General features: G+C 32.3%; 3 protein-coding genes across 5 annotated transcripts; all 3 read right to left on the bottom strand.

Annotated features, from left to right (window-relative positions):
• Nucleotides 1–778: 778 nt before the first annotated feature.
• Nucleotides 779–6,795, bottom strand: LOC101252214 (uncharacterized protein At5g02240). 2 transcript variants are annotated; one of them, XM_004228832.5, is made up of 10 exons: nt 6,390–6,795; nt 5,012–5,124; nt 4,846–4,899; nt 4,658–4,742; nt 4,391–4,496; nt 3,922–4,008; nt 3,666–3,763; nt 3,244–3,353; nt 2,377–2,516; nt 779–1,028 (listed from the first exon to the last, which is right to left on the bottom strand). In XM_004228832.5, exons 1-9 carry the CDS (start codon nt 6,778–6,780, stop codon nt 2,451–2,453), a joined length of 1,110 nt encoding a protein of 369 aa, XP_004228880.3. In that variant the 5' UTR covers nt 6,781–6,795; the 3' UTR covers nt 779–1,028; nt 2,377–2,450. The 2 variants fall into 2 exon arrangements, with proteins under 2 accessions (XP_004228880.3, XP_019069561.2); XM_019214016.3 differs by having other exon boundaries at nt 884–1,024; nt 2,375–2,516.
• Nucleotides 6,796–10,765: 3,970 nt separating this feature from the next.
• LOC101256615 (scarecrow-like protein 3) lies at nt 10,766–13,369 on the bottom strand. Its single transcript, XM_004228441.5, has one exon. It carries the CDS (start codon nt 12,425–12,427, stop codon nt 10,997–10,999), a length of 1,431 nt encoding a protein of 476 aa, XP_004228489.1. The 5' UTR covers nt 12,428–13,369; the 3' UTR covers nt 10,766–10,996.
• A 7,292-nt stretch (nt 13,370–20,661) lies between these two features.
• Nucleotides 20,662–26,648, bottom strand: LOC101256906 (D-cysteine desulfhydrase 2, mitochondrial). 2 transcript variants are annotated; one of them, XM_019214013.3, is made up of 7 exons: nt 26,256–26,648; nt 24,428–24,754; nt 23,501–23,559; nt 23,057–23,389; nt 22,528–22,657; nt 22,276–22,452; nt 20,662–21,445 (listed from the first exon to the last, which is right to left on the bottom strand). In XM_019214013.3, exons 2-7 carry the CDS (start codon nt 24,493–24,495, stop codon nt 21,229–21,231), a joined length of 984 nt encoding a protein of 327 aa, XP_019069558.1. In that variant the 5' UTR covers nt 24,496–24,754; nt 26,256–26,648; the 3' UTR covers nt 20,662–21,228. The 2 variants fall into 2 exon arrangements, with proteins under 2 accessions (XP_019069558.1, XP_004228490.1); XM_004228442.5 differs by having other exon boundaries at nt 23,517–23,559; nt 26,256–26,468.
• Nucleotides 26,649–26,983: the final 335 nt, after the last annotated feature.

Here is a 26,983-nt window from a genome sequence, read left to right as displayed (position 1 = left end):
TAATGTATTCGAGCTAGTTTTTAATGTATCCGAGCTACATATTATGTATTCGATATATGTTATAATGTATCTGAGATATTCTTTAATGTATTTGGAAGGTACAAATTTTAAGGAATTATTGTAATCCGGAAAAAAAAAGTAGGAATAACATGTAATTTACTATGCGATTTATGTATCGATAAACTTTAATATAACTTTTTCTGATCCCATATTATACCATTATCTCTTTTGGTTATGGAAAAAGAGTAGTTCAATGCACTACGAAGGGTTGGATCATAAGGTTCTATTGTACATAATCTTACCTTGCATTTTCGTAAGAGATTATTTCCGCTGTAGAATTCTCTTCAGGTCACATGGAGGCGACTTTACAAGTTACACCAATGCTCCCCTATTGTACGCAATCTTACCTTACATTTCTGCATGAGGTTTTTTCCGCAACTCAAACCCGTGACTTCACATGACAACAACTTTACCAGTGATGCCAATGCTTCATATCGGACTCTTAATTTAGTGGGTAAGAGCTTTTTCCTTACCTTAATTGAATTGTCTTGCTCTTTGGCTAGGGTTCTTGCTTTAATGAGCCATACTTTGTTTTCTCTTTGGATGAATCGTATCTCGTTGGGTGAGACTGATAGAAAGAAACGCGGGGACAGCTATTCATAGTACTTCTTGACCCTGTCTCCGAGCAATGTTTGACCTAACGACTCATGAATGTTGACAGGTTAGACGAAACGATAAGAGGGGTTGATCAGACAAGTCATCTGAAGTAGTCCAAATGTTACAAAAGAGGTAAAAATGCAGACACTTCTGTTTTTTCTTTTGGTATATACATACAACACATTTATCTGAGAGATTTCATAAACTTTCACAAAAACATATATACAAGTTATCTAACATACAAAATACGTACATCGTTTTATACTTTTTTACATGATTGAACCAGATAGCAGCAGCAACAAGGATCATCGATCTTTTGGCTGTAGGTACGTTCTTACTGTACTCTATCTACTACTTACAAATACTCTCACCTGTCGAGAAAAAGATCACCATTGAGTTCAGGCAGTGGTTTTAATATTAGAAAACTCGACGTTTGTATAAAGATCAAAATTTCACATTACAGAAAATACACATAGCTGCAACATGTCTGTTTGCATGGTAAATACGTGTCCACAAAGGTAATAACAAACAATGTAGCCTCGATACCAAATAAGTTGGGGTAGAATATACGAATCTTCATTGTCTATATCGCTCCTATTCAAGCCAATCACAGTACAATATCGTAAATAGTTAGTTTCTCCCATTTTCAATTGTACCTTCTTTAATTTTCCGTTTTATGTATATGGATTATATGGAAGGAACAATTGGAGTACAAAAATGTGAAGATGCATGAAAATGAAATGTACGTAGACCATGCCCTTACTTTGTGGGGTAGAAAGTGTTTTTGATAAACCCTCGACTCAGAAAGAATGTTATCGAAGCAGGATTGCAAGAACAACCAAATACCAAGATACAAAACGAATGAAGCAAACAAAAGTACTATCATACATAGAAAAATACAAGACTAGTTACTAAACACACCCGTGAAGATTTTCACATTCATGTTTATGGAAACTAGGCTAGCTCAGATGCAGTACTCATCATTCTTTACGCCACCAAGTATTCTACCTGGATAAATTGCAGCTCGCTAAGGGTACCTTATCAACCCTTTTGATGGAAGAAAGGCCCGTTAAGATAATTGAACAATGTTCTCTCACACAAATCCGATTAGAATCCGTGAGGTAATTCAACGGATTTACTTGACTACTACAAAGTTACCATCAAAGGATGTGGTGAGATGGTTGGGATCCTTTCACTTAGATTCAAACCCCGAGAACGAAGTACCTCTTTGGTAAGGAACACTTAATCCCCTTAATGGACTTGCCTATGTTGAATCCAAATTAGTCAGGTTAGAGGTTTTGGATACGACCTTACGTTGAAAAAAACGCTACAATGAAGTTCATCTCTTGGTGTCTAGGTAGTTAATGTAACACTTCCCGGATGAGGACTTCATCCTTCACTTTTAAAGCTTGGGGAGGACTCGGAAACTTATAGTATCTGTAACGTAAGCAAAGTTTAACATACAATAAGACAGAGGTTACTGCAACAATAGGTCATGTAACTATCAAAACTAGAAATCTAGAACATCATAAAAACTGACGGAATCTGAAATTCATTAGAAATTGCTAGAGAAAAATGCTTATATACTAACAAAGAGTGGATGGGCGAAGAAATATACACGCTTTCTCTACATCACTAACGGCATGTAGGTTACTATCTATATTGACATACTAACTCATCAAACAAATTGTTGCATATAGAATTGTTTTAGTGACTTACAGTTCAGTGTATATGTATCGATAAATCGAGAGCTTCATCTGATAATCTGTATAAGAAATATAGTTGAACTGCAGTTAATTGCTGTGAGAAGCTCTAAATAGCTCCTGCCACTTCAGTGTATCGGTTCCTGGTCCATCACCCTGCGGAAACGGTAATCATGATCCGAAAACTTGCCGTTGACTGAACATTTGAAAGGTATGTCGATTACATTCAAAGACGAAAACTAAAGTATTACCATTTGGTTTCGGATTATGCTTTTATTGTTATGTATGTGTAAGTTTGTTATGGACGTAGAGATTTTGAATTCCCTAAACACAAGACTAGAGGTTGACTTAGTGATTTAGGAGTTCAAAATTCATTTTGAGGTTCCAAGGTCAAATATCATTATATTTTTATTTTTCAAACCCCTTAGTGAAAATCCTGAATCCGACTAGCTACAATTCCTCCCCATTCCTAGCTCTTCTCCGTTCAATTAACTAAAGTCTCATGTAGAACCTCTGGCCATAACTTTTTTTTATGACAAGGGAAACCCACAGCCGCTACCCTTTGGGTGCGCAAGAGTAAAACCCCCGCTCCTATGCAATAGCTCGCAAACCACATAGGAGAGGTAACCAGCACTAGGCAAGCCTGGTGCGACCGAGCTCTACCCAGAAGTCAAACCCCTTGCTTTCATTGGCAAGGGGTTTCGAACTTGAGACCTCCAACATGGAAGTCCCAAGCTCAAACTATGTTCCTCGTCATTACTTTGAATTTCAGATTAACTCCGTCTCGTTCATTAAAAAATTCAAAGCTATTTGCAGATAATATCGTATATTTATCAAAGAAGGCTATAAGTGAGAAATATAGGTACTAGATCAAGATAATTACCGGAATAGAGTTTACTTCATAAGTTTGTCCTTCTGTGAAATCTATGTCCAGTGCTTGTATGCAAGCTTCTGCAACAACAAGCCTACTAACTTCTCCAACAAGTTTATCCCCTAGAAGTGTGCAAAACCAAATAAATGTCGTAAAAGAACAAAAAGAATATGTCTCGAGACGGAGGAAAAATTCAAGATTACTTTCACATAGATTACAAGACTATCCTCACATAGAATGAATCTTAAAGGTTCGAAGTGCTTAGAAGAACCTATTGATGTTTTAAGAAAATTGACTAAAGAAAGCTCTGATTATCATGAAAAACGACAACAAAGAGAGTCATTAGTGAACTTGTTTAAATATGGGATTGTAAATAGACACGTAAAAAGTATTTCCCTCAGCTCAGTACATAATGAGAACTGAAAGATAGATACCTTGACCTATCAGAACTGCACGCCGTTCACCAGCTGTAGCTTGTAACAGTGTGTTCAAATCATATGATGTGTATGGTCCGTCTGTTAATCTACCAGCTCTGTAATTTCAAACCGATGAATAAGCCAAAGACGTATGTTTTCGAGTCATATGATGTGTATTATAGACAACTACTTGTAGGTATCCTTCCTGATAGTGTAAAAATTCTTTTAACACGATTAACATGCAGTCAGTTAAACACACAAATAGTTCGATTACCTGATTATGGTGAACGGAAGACCAGAATTGCGAACAAAATCCTCCCCCATCTTCTTATACTTTAGAACACCAAAAAGGTTCATGATGCTACAAAACAAAAGTTGATAACAACATTACGAGAGAGTAAAAGAACAAAAAACTACTTCATTCTTAAGGATGGAGAAAATTATGTATCTTTGGTCTCATTTTGCTTCTCAAGGAACAAACACAGTCACTTTTGACGCTCATATTAGAGAAATGATTAAACGCATGTTTCTGAAAGGTGTATGTCTAGCTTGACATCGATAAGTTCTCCCATTCTTCATCATTCCTTCTCATGATGAAAACTCAGTTCACCACCTTCTCATTTTCTTTGTGGTGCACACATACGCCAATATATCAAAGCCCTAGAAGTCGGTGGATTTGAATTCCACAAAAAGTAGCATTCAAAGCTAATCTTGAAGAACTCTGAATATAAGAGGCATATTACCTCCACGGCAACTCATTGAACTTTGTGACGCCAATAGATGAAACGAGAACAATTCTTTTTAGTGACTTAGGCAATGCCGAAACAAGGTTTCTCACGCCATCCCAATCTACACAAACAAATGCATGTATGTCATTGAGAAAGACTACTACTGCACTAAAGCTCAAAAACAGAAGTTCTTCATTTTATATATTCCTTAATGAATTTCATTGCGATGTGGTTATATAAACCACCACATAAATATAAACATCACACTAGAAAGATTCTAACCTACTCTTTCTGGAGTGTTATCTCCATCCCACCGCCTAGACGGAAAAGCAGTGGTTCCAGTGCAGCAAATAACATGAGTTACACCCTGAAAGATCAGTTGTGCACAGCCCAGCAGCAATTTGAGAAACTCATAAGCCATTTTAACTTCCCAGGAAGTCGTAAAAAGGTTCTAGGATTGATGAACAAACCTCAAATACAGATGGATCTATGCCTGTAGGACTCCGCGTGTCACCTTTCCATACCTATCAAGTTTGAGAAATCCTCTTTTAACATAGAATATACCTTCCCGAGCTAATTGGACCCGGGGCATGGGGGTGGATAAGTTTCGGATAGCCATATAAGATTGAGACCAACCTGCAGTTTTTCCTCGTCCTGCTCGCCAAATAGAGTAGTTGCTTTCTCAGGGTCTCGAAGAATAAGACGCAGTTTGACATTCCGATTGAGTAATGATGCTACAACTATCTGTCCTGCATCATTCACATAATACAAAAAGTTAAGTGAATCATATACAGTCTAAATTATTTGACACATTATACTTTTTGAACAGATGAAAGAAGTTCTGACTAAACTGGTCATACAAAACAATTTTTTCTTCGATTTCGCTCATTAATTCCTCATTATATAGTAAGATGCTACCACCTAACAACATCACAACAGCGGTCTATTAAGAGATAACAATTAAACTAATACATCTGTCATCCCATTTTTATACATGCCCCCCTCCCCCAAGGTCAGTGGGGTGAATAGTGGCCTTCCCACTTTTTCTCTCTGGTGACTCGAACCTTCAACTTCATGGATGGAGGTGATTGTCTACTTCCACTAAGCTAGACATATGTCTGTTCATATGTCCGTCGCAATACTCACTTCTACTAGAGGTTATAAGACAAAACAACTTTTATTTATCAAGGTCCGGCTGGTCCTGGCCAATGACGACGATCCTAGTACTATCCAGGTGCAAAGAAGCTACAACCCTCAAAGATCTTAACTCATTAATCATAGTCTAAAAGGATAGCGGTCTTGCCCAAGTCGTAAGTAATCCATAGAGATAATGGTCCAAAAACAAGTGAGTTTCATACCTGAACTATCAAATAAATACGTTTCCTACCTAAGCTATCACCAATTATATATCAAAAACACACCTTTAAGCTAATTAGACCAAGCGCTTGAATACAATCGCTATCACAACTTAATTTGACTTTAAAATTTTGTCTACATGGCAGAGGCGGACCCACATGGTGTCCGCCAGGTGCTCAAGCACCCATTAACTTCGTTACAGAATATATATATATTTATGTAGAAATTGAGGTATTTGTATAAAATTAACATAGAACAACCAATGAATAAATGATTTAGTTGGCCCAATTGCTTCTGGATGGGTACTTAAGACTTTTTTAGTGTTGTTGTACCAAGGTTCGAATCTCATTGTTAACACATATTTTTTATATTTTCACTTTAGAACACCCACAACCTTAAATTCCTAGATCCGCCACTGCTACATGGAAGCTAACTCATTGATTCCTTAACATTTTTTTGATGAAGGTTACCAATAGTTCAGGTAGAAAACTCGCAAACAAGTGGTATTTTTGACTATTTGCTCTCAAAATTTACCACCAATTACGAAGTAATACGGAAGCAAATTCATTTCAATTTGATCACAACATTCATATGATATTTATTGTGACATATACTTTTGGTTGAAAGTTAAAAAAAAGAGATTTGAGAGGAAAAATACCAACGCCACCGGATCCACCAACAACAAGAACCAATTTGGAAGACGATACGGGAGACGACGATGCCGGAGGAGAAGTTTGAGATTCTTCAGTCACAGCAGCTGAAAGTGATATAGATTTGTAAGAAATTGATTTGAGCTTCGATGAGTTAAATCTAGAAGAAGATGTGAAGTGCTGTAAAAGAGGAAATTGAGTGAAAATTTGAGTTTTTTGAGTTGAAATTGGAAGGTTCCAGAAAGGGGAAACAGAGATTTTGGAAGCCATTGTTGATGATGATGAAGAAGAAGATAAAGCGCGGGGAGAGTTGAAAGGGGGATTGAGAGTACTTGTGGTGGTAGTTGTGTTTTGAAATTGTGGTTTTACTATAATGTCCTTCAAATTGGAAATATCCATATTAATAAAAGAGAAAATTACGCGATTAAGCAAACTTATACTATTTAATTACTCATCATATATAGCTATAGTTTGCCGAAAAAAGGAAAAGGCTTTTTTTTTTGAAACAAACTAAAAAAGAAATAGAGTCATTTTTCTTGAAACGGAGGGAGTATACAATTATTTAACCTATATACATATATAATTCACCTCTCTTCCACTCTCTGCCCTCTCTCACTTGCATCTCTCCTCCCTCTTCCAATCTCACTTGCCTCTCTCCTCCTCTCCCAATCTCGCTTGTCATATATACAAATGTATATGCATAATATACAGTTTTATATATATATATATATATATATATATATATATATATATATATATATATATATATATATCCAATTTATCTCTGTCTCACTCTCTCCCAGTCTCGCTTTCCATATATACATATACATATTTATAATATACAATTATCTAACTAATATACATATAAATTCACGTAATAGTTATATATGTATTAGATACTGAATAAATTTTAGGACTCACGTAGTCTTAATATGAAACTACAGTCTATCCCTCTTTAGTTTGTAATTATATTAATCTCTTAAAAAGTAACACAAACCGGATGCATAAGATGTTGCTCGAATACATTAAAGAGTATCTCGGATACATTATAACATAAATCGGATATATTAAAAACTAACTCAGATACATTATAAAATAAATTAGATACATAATATGTTGCTCGAATACATTAAATACTAGTTCGAATACATTAATATATAGCTCAGATACATTGAAGAAATTAGGGATTTTAGATTTTTTTTTAGAAATAGAAGAGGATATTGGAATAAGAGAAACATAAGACGGATATTTCAGTAATTTTTCCTAGTTTGCATAAGGTAATTCATAGATTTTCTTATAACTAATACATAGTTATGCATAGTATTTAAAATTAAATATTGCACGAATAATTTACCTCTTAATCAACTACTCAACATGGTATTATTTATGCAAGATATAAATTTAATATCTACATATTTGCCTTCAAACCAGCTACCAAAATGATCCTTAGAGTGTGTTTGGTATGAAAACAAAAAAAACCTGGAAAATATTTTCCCTTGTTTAGTTAAATAAAAATTTTGAAAAATATTTTCTCTTCAAAAACAAGTTTTATAAAATGAGGAAAATGCCTTTTTTAAGAAATAGAAAACAAGTTCTAAAAGTGATATTTTATGTTCATTGTATTCTCCCCATCCACCTTGCCACCCCTGAGGCCCAACTCTCTCACCTTTTTAATATTTTGCTAAATTATATATAAAAACTCTTAACACAACAAATTACATCCATGTCTTGATTCAATTTGGCCAATTTGGTGTTGAAATTACTATAGGTAACCTGTCCATAAATTTAAGGGTTGAGCTCAAGATAATTTGAATTAAGTTCAATCTAAACTTATTCAAGTCTTAACCTATTTTAAGAGAATCTTTGATTGAGCCCTTTTTAGTTTTCAATTAAAAACACTTTATTTGCATTGATGTAATGTATGTTCCTATATTGAAGATATGAATTACTATCTATTTTATATATTTTATGATTCATCTATGCATTCGTAACTTATTAAATTTTTTTTGAGTTGAAATTCAAAGTGTGAATATAAAACTTAAATAATGATATATTAAAATTATTGAGATTTAAGCGGATCAAATTGGACGAGTCAAGACCAAACTCATTTGAAACGCAACCCATTTGAGTCCAAAGTATAGGTCAGGATCCACTTCAATTGCTATTTCAACCCATTTTTATATGAGAAAATTACGCGGATAAGCAAACATATAGCAGTTAATTAGCTAACATAGCTATAGTTTGAGTTAATTACTGCTCGCAGCTTAATTTTAGTTGTAATTACGTCACATATATACAATTATATGACAAAATACAAATATAATTAGCCTCTCTCCTCCCTCTATCGATCTTGCTCGCCAGATATACAAATACATATGTATATCATATATACAATTATCTGACATATATACATATATATTTTGCCTCTCTCCACTCTCTGCTCTCTCTCGCTCGCTTCTCTCCTCCCTCTCCCAGTCTCGCTTGTCTCTCTCCTCACTCTTTCAATCTCGCTTTCCAAATATATAAATACATATGTATATAAGTTACATATATACAATTATTTGACATATATACATATACAATTCGACATATGTACATGTAGATTCGCCTCTCTCCACTCTCTTCCCTTTCTCACTCGCCTTTCTCCTCCCTCTCCCAATCTCAATCGTATCTCTCCTCACTCTAACATGTAGCTACGAATCATAATTATCAAACTATAATTATGAAACATAATTTTTTGAGTGATTATATGTGAAAATTCCCCTTTTAATACTGTTCATTTAACACTCCTAATTAATACAATCGATTTAATATTATTTTAGTACATTCTATCAAACATTCCATCACCTGGAAGAAGGAAATATGGATAGATTTTTTTTTTTTTTGTGACAAATAAAGATACGAAATTACACAAATTGATTTAACTATTTTATTCTCAAATTCTTACTCTTTGATTACTCAATTAGTCCATGACCTCTAATTGTCTCTTTATACTTGTTTTTCAAATGCACCAAACATGAGCATACACAAATTTCACCAAAATCAAATGGTATTTTTTTAATGGGGTACTTCATTTGGATATCATATTTAATTTAATATGTAAACTTTTTTTTAAAAAAAAAAAATCCACGTCTATTCATTTCAGAATAATATTAATTATGCGGCGTTCGAAATTTTATATTATTACAGTTAGATATAAATAATAAAACTTCAGTAATATATGCAAAAATTTTAGATAAAAAGGCAAAAATAATGAAACTTTATTCATATAAAACTTTGCAAATCTATTCACTTCGAAACAACTTCAAATAAACGATAGAAGTTCAGACAAAAATAATAAAATTTTAGTTATATATATTAGAACTTCAAATAAAAACAACTGAACTTTAAAGCAAAAATGCAAACAAAAAGGGCTTAGATACCTTAAGACATAGCACATATCACAAGGTATGTTTCACGTATAACATAATTAATATCGATATAAAAGAAATTATCCTTTTCATTGAGGGTGGAGCCAGATAAAATCGAAGGTTCGTTTGAATTTTTGTTGATGAAATTTTTTATTTTTTATACATAATTAAATTTATTTTTGTGATAGATATATTAAATATTGAATCCCTTCAATTTCTTCGTATTTATTTATCTTTTTATATTTTAAAATCTCTAATAAAAAATTGTGATTCCGCCATCGTCTTTCGTCTTACTAAGGTAAAGCATAGACCAATGACCAAATCCTTAACTTTCATTGTTCGAAAATAAAATTCTTTGGTTAATGTTTTAAGCAGTCCATAAAGAGATTCGTTTAATCACCATTTTAAGATTAATTAAGGATTTAAAATTATATTTAAAAAAAATTGGACAAAAATACCCCTAGCTAAACCACTAGAATTTGATAGATTGACAAGTGAAATCTAATGAGCAATTTATGAAATTCAAAAATTTATTAAGAGTTTCAAACGCCATAAAACCAAGTCAGCGATTCATAAAGTTCAAATCTTTCTAAGTTTCTCCGCATTTTTTGAGTAAAAACAATTTTTGTCCAAATTTAATTTCCACATAAAAGTATGGGAAGATGTCTCTTATAGAACTTAGGAACTTTATCTAACTAATAAGAGATAATGGTCAAAACAACATATCGAGCTTTCATTTTTTCGTGAGTTTCATATCCTAACTTTCAGTTATTTCGTTTTTCTACCGATCAATATATTAAATCACAAATAATGATTAGTTATTCCACTTTTCTATCTGAACTATCGTTCAAAAGAACAACTGATAGTAAGAGTGCGGAACTCGCAAAACAAAAAGCAATAGTTCGAGTGTGTTTTCGACAATAAACTCTACTAATAATGAAAATGCTTTAGGTCTTCTTATGGAACTAAAATCATACACAAAATTATGAACTTTATATATAACAAAAATGAAAGAAAGTCACCACCCTAACATCCTCAAGATAGGGCAAATTAGAAAAGATAACAATCTCCATGAGAGTTTTGAGTTTTCACTTCACAAAAAAGTACCTTTACAAAGGGAAAATAGCAAGATGAACTAAACGTGTTTTTCGGAGTTCAACTTCTCGAGTAAAATCCCTTTGTTATTTGTGAACTTTTCTTAGTTTTCACCTCCTGCATCTCCACGCTGAGACTGAGAAGAGCGCGCGATCATGCCAACAGATCACCACGCTACCATTCTCGTCTTTAATCTTGTATCCTTCACAACTATAGCTCTGCAACAATCTCCTTGCTTGCAACATCGCGTAATAACTCAAAGGCACGTTCATGAAACCAGCTCCATCGAGTCTTTGAAACCATTTATCCAACTTTTCGTGTCTCTCCCTACGTTCACCTCCCTCACACGCTACAATGTTCTTAATCTCCTCGCCAAACATCATTTTCTCGACCTTTAACCTCTCTAACGATGTTCTCTGTAGTGTGAACTCGAGACAATCAAACAATGCAGCGTAGTAATACAACGACTCGGATAGCCTTTCCATAAGGGTTGTACCGTTATGATTCGAGTCTTGTTCTGTAACCACCATGACCTTTGGTGACAACCCCCACAACGCGTGGAGGAATCCTTCCATCTTTGTTGATGCACTCGATGATAACGGAGATGAGGATGCTGATTCATTGCCCGGACTAAAAACACTATGAGTCATCATCTCGTTTTCGAGCAAATCCCCTAGAGTGTTTTGGTTTAGTATTGCCCTTTGCAAATGAACACCATTCAAATGCTTAAAACCCAAAGGGGATTTCTTTTGGGGTTCATCATCATGTGCAAGAAGAGTATGCAATTGCATAACCGAGCTAATCGCTAACGCCTCCCCGGTTTTAACTCGTAGCTTTTCGATATCAAGATTCTCCAATTTACTAACTACTTGATGAAACTGAAAAGGGACATCAAGCTTTTCAGCTTCCTCTGTTAGAACATGTGCTATTTGTTCCAACACTTGTTTTTGTTGATGGACCCCCGTAATCCTCAAATGCGGGGGTCCTTCAGGGCGTGCGCTCAAATCCTGAAGGAGCGCACGCCACTGTAAAGGCTCGGAAGCATTAAGATCAACAATGTGAACCATTTTTTCACCTTCCATAGCTTCTATGATCGCTTGATTAGCGATCACAGAAGCTACTTTCAAGAACGGAAAGTACTCGAAAAACATCTTCTTAACAAGTATATCCTCAGATACAACCCTCAACTTAGTCGAATTCAACGCCTTGTAAATCCCATTCCAAGATCTCAATATCCTATCAGCAAGTGATTCAGCGAAATACGAGGCGATTCGTTGCATTGTATCTCCATTAGGAGATGCAAGATAGGAGATTTGATCAAGTGCAATGTTAGCATTTTCAAGATTACCATTAGCTACATGATTAGCACAAGCAAGCAAAAGGTGAATCAGATACAAACCTCTATCCTCAGATTTCAAATCTTTAAGCCACTGATATGGTGAACCACCACCACCAACAAAGCTAGGTGAAATTGACATCATTGGGAAATTTTGAAGTGGTGATGATGAAGTCACTGATGATGAACCATCATCTTGTAACATTGTGGTGAATTCTTGATATCAAAAAACTCAAAACTTGATGACACAAATGCCAACAAACATGAACAAAAAAGACAAATCTTGGCACAAGTTCCCAAAAAAATGACAAATTGGGCAAGAACTCACAAAAGAACACAAAGAACCAAGAATTCCTTTCTGGGTTATTCAGTTCATCAAAAACCCACAAAAAGCAACACAAGAACTCATAAAATAAGTTCAAGAATCACCACAAGTATCCAAAAAGCTCAAATTTGGCAAAAAAAAAAACTCACAAACAACACAGAGATTTAAGAATTCCTTTCTGGGTAATTAAATTCATCAAAAACCCATAGAGAAAACACAACAAAATCCCCCAAAAAAGTTCAAGACCCAAAAAAAAACACAAATTTGCCAAAAAAAACAACAACTCACAAACAACACAAAGATTCAAGAATTCCTTTTTGGGTAACTTAATTCATCAAAAACACTCACAAAAATCAAAACAAAAAGTTCTTAAAACAAAGTTTAAGAATCACCAAAAAGAAAAACAGAGCACAAGTACACCCAAAAACACACAAATTTGACAACAACTCACAAACAACACAAAGTACTACAAATTCCTTTCTGGGTTTTTAAATTCATCAAAAACCCACAAAAACCATAACAACTTTGCCAAATAACCAAAAAAAAAAAGTTCTAGCTGGGTTCAAGATTTTTCTGGGTTCTCTGTGTGTAATTTTTTTTTTTAATGGTGAAGATATAGAGAGAGATGAATTGGGTTGAATTAAAAAGGTGTCATACTCTTTGTTTTGTTGTCTACAAAAGCATGTCGTTAATATTTTTGTTTTTGTTTTTGTGTTTTTGCTTATTTTCAGAAGAATATGGAATTTTTTTTGTGTGTGAAAAACAGAGCCCCTCTTTTTTTTTGGCTTTTTGTGTATCAGTTTTCTCTTAATTGTTTTGTATTCTATTTATAATTACGGTGTTCGAGTCGATTTGTATGTATATCGCAAAGTAATAAGTGTTATATAACTCTATCCGTTAATGGAAATTGAACTTGAGACTTTTTGGTTGTCATTGATCATGAGATTGTACCCTTGGGTGTGTGTCTTGTTTTTATTTCGCGTGAAATGATTTAAGATACTTAAAACTATCAGGCTTTTACAAGTTTCATATCTTATTTATTCGTTATTTTATTGCATTTTGAGAGTCTGGAATCTAAATAAGCCATAAAAATCATCAAAATAAATCACTATTTTAGTATGTAACTAAAATAAGCTTAGTGGAAGAAAAAGTTCCACTCTATCTAATTTTCAAAACGTTTTTCGTTAGTGTCATAACATGTATTTTAATATATAACGGAACTTTTTGTTACGAAGTGAAATTTTTTCTTACACTTTATAAAGTGAAAGAAAATCTTACACTTTATAAGAGGACTATTTTTCACGTTTTGAAGAAGCGTTACAATGTTGTCATACAATTATATGATTTGATATATCATAAAAACGAAAAAAAAGTTACATTATGCATTTTTATTTTTTTATTCTGAAAAATCTTTCACTCTCTATTTAAGGACGTTTAAACATAGATGATAGCATCTACAACATAAAATCTTTTATTTTTCTTCATTTCAATCTAAAAAAAATGTCTTCTACACCTAAAGTTAAAGTTTCAATTTATTGGGATAACGAAATTATACATGACGAAAATACTGTTTATTATAATTTTCCTCCCAAACACAATGCTAAATATCCAATTGATTTTTTACAAGGCATACCGTTTAAAGTTTCAGTTTTTTACAAAGTGGAAGAAAATCTTCCACTTTAAAAAGTATAAGCAAAAGTTATACTTTATAAAGTGGAAGAAAAAGTTACACTTTATAAAGTGTAAAAAAAAGTTTCGTTTTATATTAAAAATACACGTTATGACACTAACAAAAAATGTTTAGAAATTGGATGAAGTTGATCTTTTTCTTCCACTAAGCTTATTTTAGTTACATACTAAAATAGTGGCTTTTTTTTATTACTTTTATATTTTTATAGCTTATTTAGGTTCCAGACTCGCATTTTAATCGTGAATTGATTAAATATTAGTTCCACTAGAGATTAAGTGTGTATCAACCAATTTAAGGCATAACACAAAAATGTGTTGTTTAACTTAGTTTCATTTCACATTTATGCGCCTTAAGTTTGGATGCATATAAAGAATCACTTAAATTTGTATAAAGTTATACGAGTAAATGAGTCTTACCTGACATAATATGCACAAGACACCACGTATGACTCAAATTATCTTATAGGATGTCATGTAGAATGTCTGTGTCTATTTGTTAAACTTCATTCAAATTTAAGCATCTACTTATTCACGCTCAAAACCGAAGGACATAAAAAAAAATTAAGACCAAATTAAAAGATATTATTTATATATTAGGTCTTAATATAACATCAGATTATGTTTTAACACAAATAAAGTAATAAACAACAAATAGTATTACTATGGTATAAAATTAGTAAAAGTTATAAATAGGTTATGGGGTGTGTTTTTTATTGGACTTATCTTTTTCTCTACTTTTAGGAAAATATTTCTGTTATTTTTCTCTTTTCCACATTGTAAAGAAGAGATTCAAATGAAATATTTGGTTATGATTATTATCACACTTACAATTATTTACATACTAAGCTATTTAATGTCTATATAGTTAAAAGTAAAATATGTGATTATCTAACTTAAAAATTTAAATTGTTAAAGGGAGCTTTTAATTTATAATTTATAAGAATAACTCGTTTTTATACTTATTTTTAAAGGAAAATACTAAAAATATGTCATTGAACTTTTAGAAAAGGCTCATTTATGCCATCAATTAAAAGTTTGACTCATTTATGTCATTATTGTTAAAGAAAAACCTCATTCATGCCATTATTTTTTAACAATGATTTTGCGATATCACTTTTGACACGTGGAACTCAGCCACATCATCAATTTTTTAATAAAAAAAATTCAATTTTTATTCAGAATTTTGATTTTTTATTTTACAAAATTGCTGATAATTGGCCACGTCATCAATTTATTTTTTTTAAAAATTGCTCAATTTATTTTCAGAATTATGATTTTTTTATTGATGACGTGGCCGAATTATAATTGGCCACGTGTAAAAAATGATATTGCAAAATCATTGTTAAAAAGTAATGGTATGAATGAGTCTTTTCTTTAACGGTAATGGCATAAATGAGCCAAACTTTTAACTGATGACATAAATAAACCTTTTCTAAAAATTCGATGGCATATTTGAGTCTTCTCCCTATTTTTAATTTTTGAATAATTATAAATGAAATATCTTACCTCAAGTAGTTCAACTTATTAGAGGCAGTAATAAGCACAATCATCTAACAGGTACCATAGTTTTAACACGTCTTTTATATCAGCCTATTCTGATATCGTATTAAATTATATAATCATTTAACAATCAATATATAATTGTCCAAAAAATCATACTTTTAATTATTTAATTATATCATATTTCAAACACTTAATTCATCACAACCAACCCCCTTCTGCCTCTCAATTATCATCTTTAACTCTTGTAATTTTTTTTAAAATGAATTACAAACACTAGAGGATAAAAAGAACAGATAGACTACTAGATAAAAACCATGTACTGGTCTTTGCTTATGACAATATGTTTCAAATAAGAACAACCCCACCCCCACCCCAACACAAAATCCAAGCTCTTTTGTTTGTTGTCTCTGAGGTAGTAAGTATAGACTATGGAACAACTTTTTGGTTGTATGTTTGTCACTAACTAAAGTGGACAAGGAATCAAGGTTGGCTAAAAGACTACTATATTCTTGAAAATATACTAAAATCCAAACATGTCCTAACAAAAGACAAGAAAAAATGACATCAATTCATTTGTTTTTATTGTGGGGGTAAGTTTGGGAATTTTGCAAGAAGAAAAGACAATTCAACTTGGTCTATATCTTCTCTTTCATCATAATGACTATTATTATTTCCTCCGTCTTAAACTATTTATCGTAATTCTCTTTCACGCTCTCCTTTTAAAGCTAATTACATTATTGGTATTTGGACAATTATAACATTACAATAAGAAAAATTAAAATCTCTTAACCATTTACAAAACAAATAAAAGAAAATAACTTATTCAAATTTCGTATACATAAGAATGAAGATTTTTTTTTGTCTGTGTAATTAACTATAAACGAAGATCTCTTAATAAAAGGTTATAATACTAATAAATAAATAAATTTTAGATTTCTTACAAAATTAATTCTTTCATCGTAAACTTCTAAAACAACAGATAATTTGAAATAACTATTTTTAAACAAAAACTACATATAATTATTTGAGAGGGAGGAATAAGCAATACTCCCTTATAAATTGTGATTTGTTAACACGCCTTTAAATATTCGTGATTTATAGTTCTTTTTACTAAAAAATGCATAAGTACCCTCTTAGTCTATGTCCTAAGGTCCCATCACCCCCTCCACCCAAAAAAAATTATTTTATAAATAATTTTTAACTCCTTTTCGTTTACGTGACACTATCAACCAGATAGCTTGAAAAAAATTATCAACATGCATTGGACCCAGAAGATAGTGTCATGTTAAACGAAAAGGGACAGAAAATTATTTATAAGATAAATTCGGGGCGGGGGGGGCTTAATAATTACTTAATATAGTATAAGTGAGTATCTAAAATTCCGAGCATAGGTTGAAAACACTTACATACTTTTCCTTATTCTAGGTATAGTTTGTAGATATGCATATTATTTTTCAGAAAACTTTAAGATTATATGACCCTACTCATAATCAAAATATTTCATAATTTAAACAGTATCATATAAATTAAGACAGATAGAGCGTAGAAAAATAAAAAACTAATACAAAGAGAAGATGGCTTTAAGGAAACAGACAAAAGAAGACAGCACATTGATGTTTTGTCTTTTACTTGTTAGACTCTTAGCCCAAAGGAATGGAAATTTTGGCCACTTGTTGATAAACCCAATGGTGATTTTTGGAAGTTAGCCAACTACTTTGTTGTTTCTGACTAAAGGATCCAAGATAAGAAACTTTGGACTATTATAAACTTTGAAAATATTTTCTTTTACCTTTTTTGTTTTCAAAATTTGATGGTTGGGATGAAAAATAAGACCTTTGTTAGGTGTAGTTTGTACTATTTATCATAAAATGATGTGATGGAGTGATAGATATTTTTCTTCTTTTACCTGTTTTATTGTTTTGTTTTTTAAATAAACATGGTGTTCGAATCAGCTTGCGCGTATGTCGATTGATTCTATAAAATATATACCGCCTTCTACTAGCGATATGTAGTAAATAATTCTGTCGATTAAGATATCTGTCATCTCCCATCAGCAATAAGAATTTAATAATTTTGTTCGCCAAGGCTAGAACAGATGAAAAGAAAAATCCTAGTGTTTTACTTTATTGGAATCTAAAATTTTTTTGTGTTCAACCCACGTTATTGACCATGAGACCGTATCCTTAAGTGCATGTTTCATTATTTATTTATTTTTGAATGAAATGATCGAATATACTTTAAATTATTATTTTTTACGAGTTTCACAATGTATTTATTTATTACTTATTATTTTTTATTGAAGCATCCAAGATAAGTATTTGATGCATCATAAGAAGCTTTGGACTATATATACTATGAAAATTTGTTAGGTGCAATGTGTATTGACTATTAAGATGGTAGTGAAGTGGAGATTTTGGGATTAAGTCTTTTTGAATATAAAATCTCTTTGTTAGGAGATATTTTATTGATATAAATTTAGATTTAGTCAGATTTTAATATAGATATCAAACATCGAATTGAAAATCAATATATATATATATATATATATATATATATATATATATATATATATATATATATAAATTCTATACAAGAACTTGAAATGTCATATATGACATTTATAATATTTGGTAAGCCTTTGGATATAGAATTTGGGGTTTAGATTTGAAGTTTTTTTTTTTGTTTAAAAAGTTAGCATTGATTTATATTACTTGATAAAATGTGAACAAAATTTGAATTTGAATTTCAAATCATGTTTTGAAATTCCACACTCTCTCTCAAAAAAAATATAGATTTCATTTTCAACTTGTAATTTCAAATCTTTCTTAATATAAAATGTGATTCATAAGTTTATATTTTGTAAATAAACACTTATCATTTCAAATTTTTTAAGAAAAGAATAATTTTTTTCAACGTGAACAAATTATTTGTAGCATCTGAGATGATTATATTAAAGAATAATTAGTTATTACTATTGCTGATTTGTAAAAGCAATGGATCTTTAAAAAATCACATGTATTTAATTATTGTTTTTGAATATTTTGTAATCACAAACATTTATTTATAAAATAAATTGGAGATATGTATGTAATTTATTGATGTGATGCCTCAAAATATTTTGTTACCTTGTTAATGAACTTTGATTTAGGCTTCATTTGTTTGCACTTAATGAATCTTAATCATTTATATTCAGCTCATTAAGTACGTCTGATTTTTAGGTCTGAATCTTAACGATTAAGATTCATGCTATTAAGTCCATTTGTTTACTTTTTAAAAAAAATCTCTTAATGGGTCTTAATGAGTCTGAATGAATCAAATCTGTAACAGAGTCTTAATATCATTCAGATTCTATTAAAATAATAAGCGTTCTATTCATAAACGATTTCTCTTCTTCCTTAAATCTTTTCCGGACAAGTTTCAAGTTTCTTCCACTTGTTTTCCAACCGAGTACCATTTTTTGAGATACGTTTTACAAATCTAAGATTTGTTTTTGAAATGTTTAAATATTTTTGATACTATCGACTTTGAATATTATTATTTAAATAAATTGGCATAAATGTGATGGTATATGGATCAATTTTTTAAAATTAATTTTTGTATTGTTGATAGAATAAACTAAGAAGAGAAACACGGTCTGAAACAATAAAAACACCTTTCCGAAAACCTTTTTCATATTGTGAAGAAGACTTAATAAGTTATGAACAATTTTTTATGAGATTTATTAGTTTAGTTTTTAAAAAGAAGAAAAAGGAAATTAAAACTTACTGTTGATAATTGTCTCAAATTAATTTAATGGTGTCAATGGAAAACGAGATAAAAATAACAAAAACAGAAAAGTTGTGAGATATAAGTACTTCTAAGAAATGAATTAGCGGTGTAATTTTCTTCTGCTTCTCACTAAATAGAATTTAATCTCTCAAAAAATCATGACAACTAAAAAAAATCGAAAGAATATTTGGATTCTTTTATTTGAATTTTGAAAATTTTTCAACTGTCTATAGTGACCATATAAGTCAAAATTAGCTGCCAACTCGACAGTTTCAAATAGTAACGTATAAAAATAAAAATCAAATACTATTTATTTTATTTTTAAAATTTTAAAATTTAGATTTTGTATTTGGCATCTTTTTCTGAAAAGATTATTTAAAATGTAAATGTATATTTTTAAAATATGGTTTTATCCCATTCCTCCCCTAATTTCAACTCAATTTCTTTAAACTAGGAAAATCACCTATTCAACTAATTTATCTAAAAAACATACTCTTAATATCCATTTTTAATTGTAATATTGCTTTTTTCAAAAGACAATTTAATTAATTTTTAAAGTTAAATTAGATCACATTAATTTGGTATTTTAAATTTAATATTTAGATATTAAAAAATTATACAAAAAGTACTATAAATTACAATTCTATGCATGTCAATATGATGAAAAAATACGTCGTAAAATATTAATCAAAGTTATTATGGTTTGACTCTAAAAAAAATTAAAACAATTAAAAGTAAACAAAGATAATATAATCAGACCGGTATTAAGGTGTATCTCAAAATAGATATAGTCACATAGTGTGATAGATTAGGCTTTATATATGACCTATACATACTATCATAAATATTTTTTTTTCATTTTATTTGAAAATTATATAATTGGTTTTATTTGCTAGTATTTTTTACAAATAATAAATAGTTATTTGAGTACTTTCTATATAAAAAACATGAAATATAACTTCAATGAGGCTATTTTTAAAGGAAAAAAAAGGACAAAAATTTAGTAAAAGTGGAAAATTTATCTAGAATTTTCATTGCAAAATCCAATTTCCAAATAAAATATATCAGCAAAAAATAAATGATAGATAATTTGTTTGGTTAGTTTTTTAAAATCAACTTATCTTTTCAAAAAAATATCCTTTGATAAGAAACAGTTTGTGTTTGATCGATAAAATCGAAAAATACTCTAATCGATATGGGATTCAAGTCTCATTCTTTACAATAATATCATAACTTAAAAGTTTAGTTTGCAACTATTGGAGAACGAATAATCGAGGAAGGAGAGACCAAGTGTCACCGACTTAGAGTCTCACTAAAGCTCTGTGCATCCAGATGCAAAATTTGACTGACAAAGTGTCGGGTTATCACAACAAGGCTATATAAGCCCCACATCAGCTCCTCATTTAACCGATGTGGGATTCCAGTCTCATTCTTTACAATAATATCATAACTTAAACTTACTAGTCAAAACTAGTTTGCAACTGTTGGAGAACGAATAATCGAGGAAGGAGAGACCAAGTGTCACAGACTTAGAGTCTCACTAAAGCTCCGTGCATCCGGATGCAAAATTTAACTGGCAAAGTGGCGGGACATCACACCAAAGGCTATATAAGCCCCACATCAGCTCCTCATTTAACCGATGTGGGATTCAAGTCTCATTCCTTAACGATAATATCATAACATAAAAGTTACTAGCATTATAAGCTGCAATATTTCATCGTTCAGCATATCTCGAAGTAAGATTTGTAACGTTGAGCTAGACCAAACATACCGAGTGTACCTCCTGTGTGAAGCATTACCACTTTTGCACATTCCTCCTGACCAAGTTGAGTTGCCAGTTCCCAAGCAGCCAAAGTGTAAACCGGATCGAGAAGAATACCCGTTTCTTGAGCAATCTTTCGACATATTTCAACTTCCCCCTTCAGTATATTGCCAAATCTGTATGACAACAACAAGAAGTGAGATACTCCCTTAGATATTCAGTTCCATTTTCTGCAATTCTAGAATGATTACATGTAGATATAATAGGCATTTGGATAATATTTAGTTGAAGCTGAAAAAAGGCACGAGGGTCGAGGTAGTAGTAACGTCTGCGTACACTCTACCCTCCCCAAATCCCACTTGTGGGATTCCATTAGATATGTTGTTGTATATAAACGGACACTTCAACTTGACCTCAGTTGGTAAGTAAACAATCCGATTTTGAGTAAGCACATCTGGACACCTCAACTCGTCTCCGTAGTGTTAGTTGAACACTCCAACTTACAAAATGATCATCTATACACCCCAAAATTTATGTGCCGGGTGTCCACGAGACACAGTAGGGAAAAATTGGAATGTTTAGTTGCCAGTTGAGGTGTCTAGATGTGCACTCTCAAAGTTGGAGTGTTTACTTGCCAGTTGAGGCCAAGTTTAAGCGTCGATGTATATATTACGCCTCTGGAAAAAAGGAGTACTTGAAGTTGAAGTTGAAGTCGAGAAAGAGTATTTGGACGAAAATCTGAGTGAAAAATTATTACATAACTTATACTCGTCAAACAAGTTCTTCGAATATTATTGGTTGTCAACGGGTATTCACTTGTCAATATGGAAGGTAAGTTTGAGAAGAAAATATTCAGTTGCACAATGCATGTTAATCCCAGACACCAAATACCTCACGATGAGAAACATCAGTTATTACTCTCTTAAAGACGAGATACGACAGGAAAAAAACAAAAGCAAGAGCTATACTTATATCAGAGAATAAGACTAATAGAAGTATTACTTACTTTCTCGGAGAGCTACGTTCAACCCAGTGCACAAGTCCAGGTTCCAATCCGGTTAGCATTTGCTCGTCAAGATGAAGAGTAAAGCATCTACGGAATTCAGAAATTAAACTTTCCTCCTTTTTCCGGTATCCATCAATAGTGTCAGCTAGCATAACAGCAGTGACCTCCCATGGGAGCCTAATAATGAGTTTGTAGGTTAGATAGTAAAGATGGATGTAATGTGACGCATCGAGGAGGTTTAGAGAATCTCACCCTAAGCACACGGCTCCAATTCCAAGACCAACAGCGGTTGTTCCTGTTCCAGCATCTATAATAATTTTTAACTGCTGATCTATCCCAAATAGATGATCCCGAGACAAGTACTCAACAAGGCGCACAACACCTGCAGCAAGCATTATTGACATATATAGCTGAAGTTATAAAGGAAACACACAAGTAGCTGAATCTTCACGTGCAATCCGCACAGGAAATATAAGATAGACAATTATGTAATGGTTAAAGGCAGTCCGCGTTCATTTGGGAACAAACTGATGAAAAGAATAGGACAAAATTCGACATGTATTTAATATGTTGAGGCTTATCATTAAGAGAGTGACCATTCGATGACATGAAAAAAGACAGATAACTGAAGCATTCTCTGAAAGATTTCATTAGTGATTACTTCTTTTCCGCAAGGCACATGTATAGAACGTTATCTAACGTATATGTTGTCATATATGTTGGCCAAAATATAACAAGATCTCTTATTAACTGTCACCACAACAAACACAGCAATTATTACCTAGCAATGCAGCAGCATCTCCAGCCCCTTCGTTTATAATAGCTATCTTCTTACTCCTTTTTGTAAGAGAATCAACGTGTGAGGAGTGTTCACCGCATCCATGAGAGAATAAAGAAGCCTCTAAATCAGAAAGTGAGAAAACTAAGCCATCATTTCCTGCGACAATATGTGCATGCTTTAAGAGCATCTCCTCCCTCCTAGCATATAGAGATCTCGGAACATAACTAACATTTCCATATAATGTTGAAATTAGATTGTAACCCGTCAACGTTGATGGTTGTTCTCCTCGGAGAAGTAAATGTGACTTCAATCCCCTTTCAGCACATGACACAGCTGCATTACAAGTAAACAAAAAGGTTAAAATGCAGTATCTATCTCCATCTGGCAACGGCACAAATAAAATTTGATAAAAAAAGAATGAAATTAATAAATTCGGCAGTTAACCTGTGGCGTGACGTACCAACAGCTGCAGCATGCGCACTTTGGCACCCTCCACATGTGACCTAGAATTTTAAAAGGATCGATCACAATTAGTTGAAATTTTTTTTCCACATTCCTCAATCTCGAAGAGACTAAATATAGAGGATGCCATTAGGTCATGGAGTGTCAGAAGACAAACTCTTTCTGATTAACCAGTCATTCGTTCTGCATACATGTTTTTGGCTTTAAAAGGGCAAAGCAAGCAAGAGCGCATAGAACATAAACACGAGAAAATGTAAGCAGGCGTAAAGGGAAGACGTTATAAGACGTCACTTACTTTAGTTACGTGTTCTACATTGCACAAAATCTCTCAAAAATATCACCAATTTAAATGATGATAAAAAATCCCCACTTTGAATAACATTAGCTACTTAAATTTTAGAGCAACTATCAGCAGCTAAAGAGTTGATGTAGACAAAGTTATATATCCATCAGAGTAACAATCCGCTGATAAAACTCCAGGATATTATATTAACATTAATCTAAAAACTTGAGCAGATCGAATTTCATCATTGCTTTGTCACGTCTTTTGGTTCCCCTTGCTCAACTTTAAAGTTACAATGATGAACAGACAACACATATCCTTGTATTCAGTATGCTTTTAACCTTAGTTGCGCGGCCGCGGACTCTTCACTTTTGATGCTGCACCCGTCTTGGATTCTTCAAAAATACACTAGTTTTGGCGAATCCGACACGCACCCGTTGGCATTTCTGAAGAGTCCGAGCAACATGGCTTTTAACATGCAGGGAGAAATACAAAATACACGAACCACCAAGTTTTTTAAAGAACTTCAATACCATGTTTATGAGTTGCTAAATGTCAATATTACCCATTGGATATACAAGAAGATATAAAATATTCTAAAAGATAGAGGCATCGAATGGTCTTACAACATCTGTGACAGAACTATCTTCCAAGAGAGGGAGTAGTGCATCCAGTTTCCTCGCCTTATTACCATTCACCAAAGGATGCAACAAATCATCTCTTACAACATAAAATGAAGGTTGCTGTCGGTTGTTTCTCGTCATGTGATCACCCAAAGACGGTTGTGGATTATTCAGAAAGGAAACATTCCCAAGATATTCACCTCCCTGTTGAACATCATCTTTTGATATCGTTATTTGGTTAATTTTGGTATCTGGGCTTCTCAATGCCCATTTCCTCTTAAGAAATCTGGACACATGCTCCTCCTTAGGCAAATTGGATTTCGATGTTTCCTGAAACACAGTCGAGGAATTAATATTATTCAAGAATTACTCAACCTTGAACTTCCATTCCTCATTGAAGATTTAAAATACATGAATTCTCCAGATGTTAAAGCAAAATGTAAACCAATTATATCACGAAATATTATAGTCAAAGCATTCAATAAAGCTATAGTTCTACATGATAGACACTTCTACTTTTTCTTTATTCTTTTAATAACCAACTGACAAATCTGTTGTTTTGAACTTTGAAACTTGGTGGACAATGTGCCCCATTCTCCACTTAAATACCAGACTTGGTTCACAACAAAATTCGGACGCGTGGCATGCACCTACTATACATTGCATGATGTACTATCTTTTCCGGTGAACCAAAGTTGTGGGGTCCAGATAAACTTTAATCTACAAATTGATTGCTTTTCCAAAAGGATAATTTGTAACGCCCCTACTTGCTTTCAAACTACCTAGTATGTTGTGTGCGAGTGCATAATTGGACATGTATGCATTTTGAGCTATTCTTATATGTTATACCTTCTTACAGTTGTAGCTTAATGAGTGGGAAAAGCTTAATCTAAACCTTTTTTACTATAAACTAAGCATGACATAGTAGTATTTCATTGATTGAAGCATGCTAAAGATACATAGCTGTGTAATACGTGCTATTAATTTGTTCAATCCAAGTATGTTCATTGTCTGTACTAAATGTTATAATTGTTTTAGTTTACCTTATCTGAATCTTTATATCACATTGTTAGTGTAGCCATCTAATCGGTGAGGGCCAACGGATTTGTTCTAGTCATGATATTGATGAGGACCTAGGAAAGCGGTTCAGCAGTCCTATCTATGAAAGATCTATGGCTTTGGCCGAGTAGTTTTATCTGTGTAGGGAGGCTATGGGTTGGTTTAGTGAGTGCACACACAAGGACTTAGCTAGCGTGCTAACGTGATCTTACTGCATTTGTGCTACACCAAATCCCTCTACTAGTGGCACCGTGGGACTTATCTGGTCTCGATTCAAGGCAGCATACCAAGTTCTGCTGAGATGGATCAGCCACAATCTGCTTGTGGAGGTAGCATCTATGACACTTTTATTTTCTTTCTTCATTTCGGTTTCAACTTTGTGTCCCTTGGTCTTGTATTCAGATTCTACAGCAACTCCTTGACTATACTATCGATCAGTCTTCGGGCTATCTCCCACACTTGTACTGTTTCTTTTCAAATTCCATTGCTTATTGGATTTCGAATTTAAACATTATTCTCCTAAGTAGTAGCTCATTAGATTCCAATTGCTACAAGCGGAAATAGGTTTAGAAGAATTTTAGTACGGATCCACAATATGAACCATTTCTACTCATTCTGTTCTACTTAGGTCATAACACTCAACATAATTACACTGATTTAAGCTCACTGATGTTTGAGACTACAAAGACCATTGGAATTTGTACTCTTAATTTCAACATACACAAAGTAAAAGTTTGAATCTTTACATCAAGAATCGGGTAAAGAGGCAAACCTTGAGAGCATTAGGAGATGAACCACAATGAAGGTTGAATGCAGAAGATAAAATCAACCCATTTCTTGGCTGCTGCCATTGAAACTTTGTGCATTTCAACATTTTTCTGTTCAATTTTGAAGAATCATTTGTCTCTCTGCTGCAATTTGTGTAACAAGAACTGAAGTGATATTGCCACAGAAATTTCTCTAGCTGCCATAACCTATATTGGGGCTTAATAGAAATCAATTTTTTTAATTTTATTTGGAATTTTTGATAATAAATATTTGAAGTCAAAATTGTATTTGGTTTTGAATTATATTTTATTTATTTTTATATAGAAGATTGAAGTAGAAGAACGATCAAGGTAAAAATATAATTTAACGATAACAAAGTTCTATTAAGAAACATAATAAATAATTCTAGAAACATCTTCCTATATTATATGAAGTGAATAATGATTCAGGGCAAATATCTAATTTCGCGCTAACAAAAATCTATCGAGAATGATAACAAGAAAAATTAAATAATTCTAGAAACATCTTAAGTTATTGTTATTATCATTAATTTATTTTGTTATTGCTTCAATTTCTTTTCTTTCGTGAGTTATTGTGAAATCTATTTTATTATTATTTTAATTTAATTCTTAATATTTTATCTTTTCGTTATGCTTATAAAAAATGGCTATTTTTTATATATAAAAATTTATCATAAATTAATTATTTTCATTTTCATTAATATTGAAAATA

This window comes from Solanum lycopersicum, chromosome 1 (assembly GCF_036512215.1).
Source record: "Solanum lycopersicum chromosome 1, SLM_r2.1".
Lineage (NCBI taxonomy): Eukaryota > Viridiplantae > Streptophyta > Magnoliopsida > Solanales > Solanaceae > Solanum > Solanum lycopersicum.
Note: the sequence above shows the minus strand (reverse complement) of the source record. Positions and strands in the feature narration are given on the sequence as shown.

What these genes read in the sequence shown, in the direction of transcription:
- LOC101256906 (XM_004228442.5), bottom strand. Translation starts at nt 26,357, where the DNA reads ATGTTGAAATGCACAAAGTTTCAATGGCAGCAGCCAAGAAATGGGTTG. An exon ending in CATCTCCTAATGCTCTCAAG is followed by an intron (nt 24,755 to 26,255) that starts GTTTGCCTCTTT and finishes ACTGTGTTTCAG; the next exon opens with GAAACATCGAAATCCAATTT. An exon ending in ATAGTTCTGTCACAGATGTT is followed by an intron (nt 23,560 to 24,427) that starts GTAAGACCATTC and finishes TTAAAATTCTAG; the next exon opens with GTCACATGTGGAGGGTGCCA.
- LOC101252214 (XM_004228832.5), bottom strand. Translation starts at nt 6,780, where the DNA reads ATGGATATTTCCAATTTGAAGGACATTATAGTAAAACCACAATTTCAA. An exon ending in TAGATCCATCTGTATTTGAG is followed by an intron (nt 4,743 to 4,845) that starts GTTTGTTCATCA and finishes CTGATCTTTCAG; the next exon opens with GGTGTAACTCATGTTATTTG. An exon ending in TGCAGTTCTGATAGGTCAAG is followed by an intron (nt 3,354 to 3,665) that starts GTATCTATCTTT and finishes GCACACTTCTAG; the next exon opens with GGGATAAACTTGTTGGAGAA.
- LOC101256615 (XM_004228441.5), bottom strand. Translation starts at nt 12,427, where the DNA reads ATGTTACAAGATGATGGTTCATCATCAGTGACTTCATCATCACCACTT.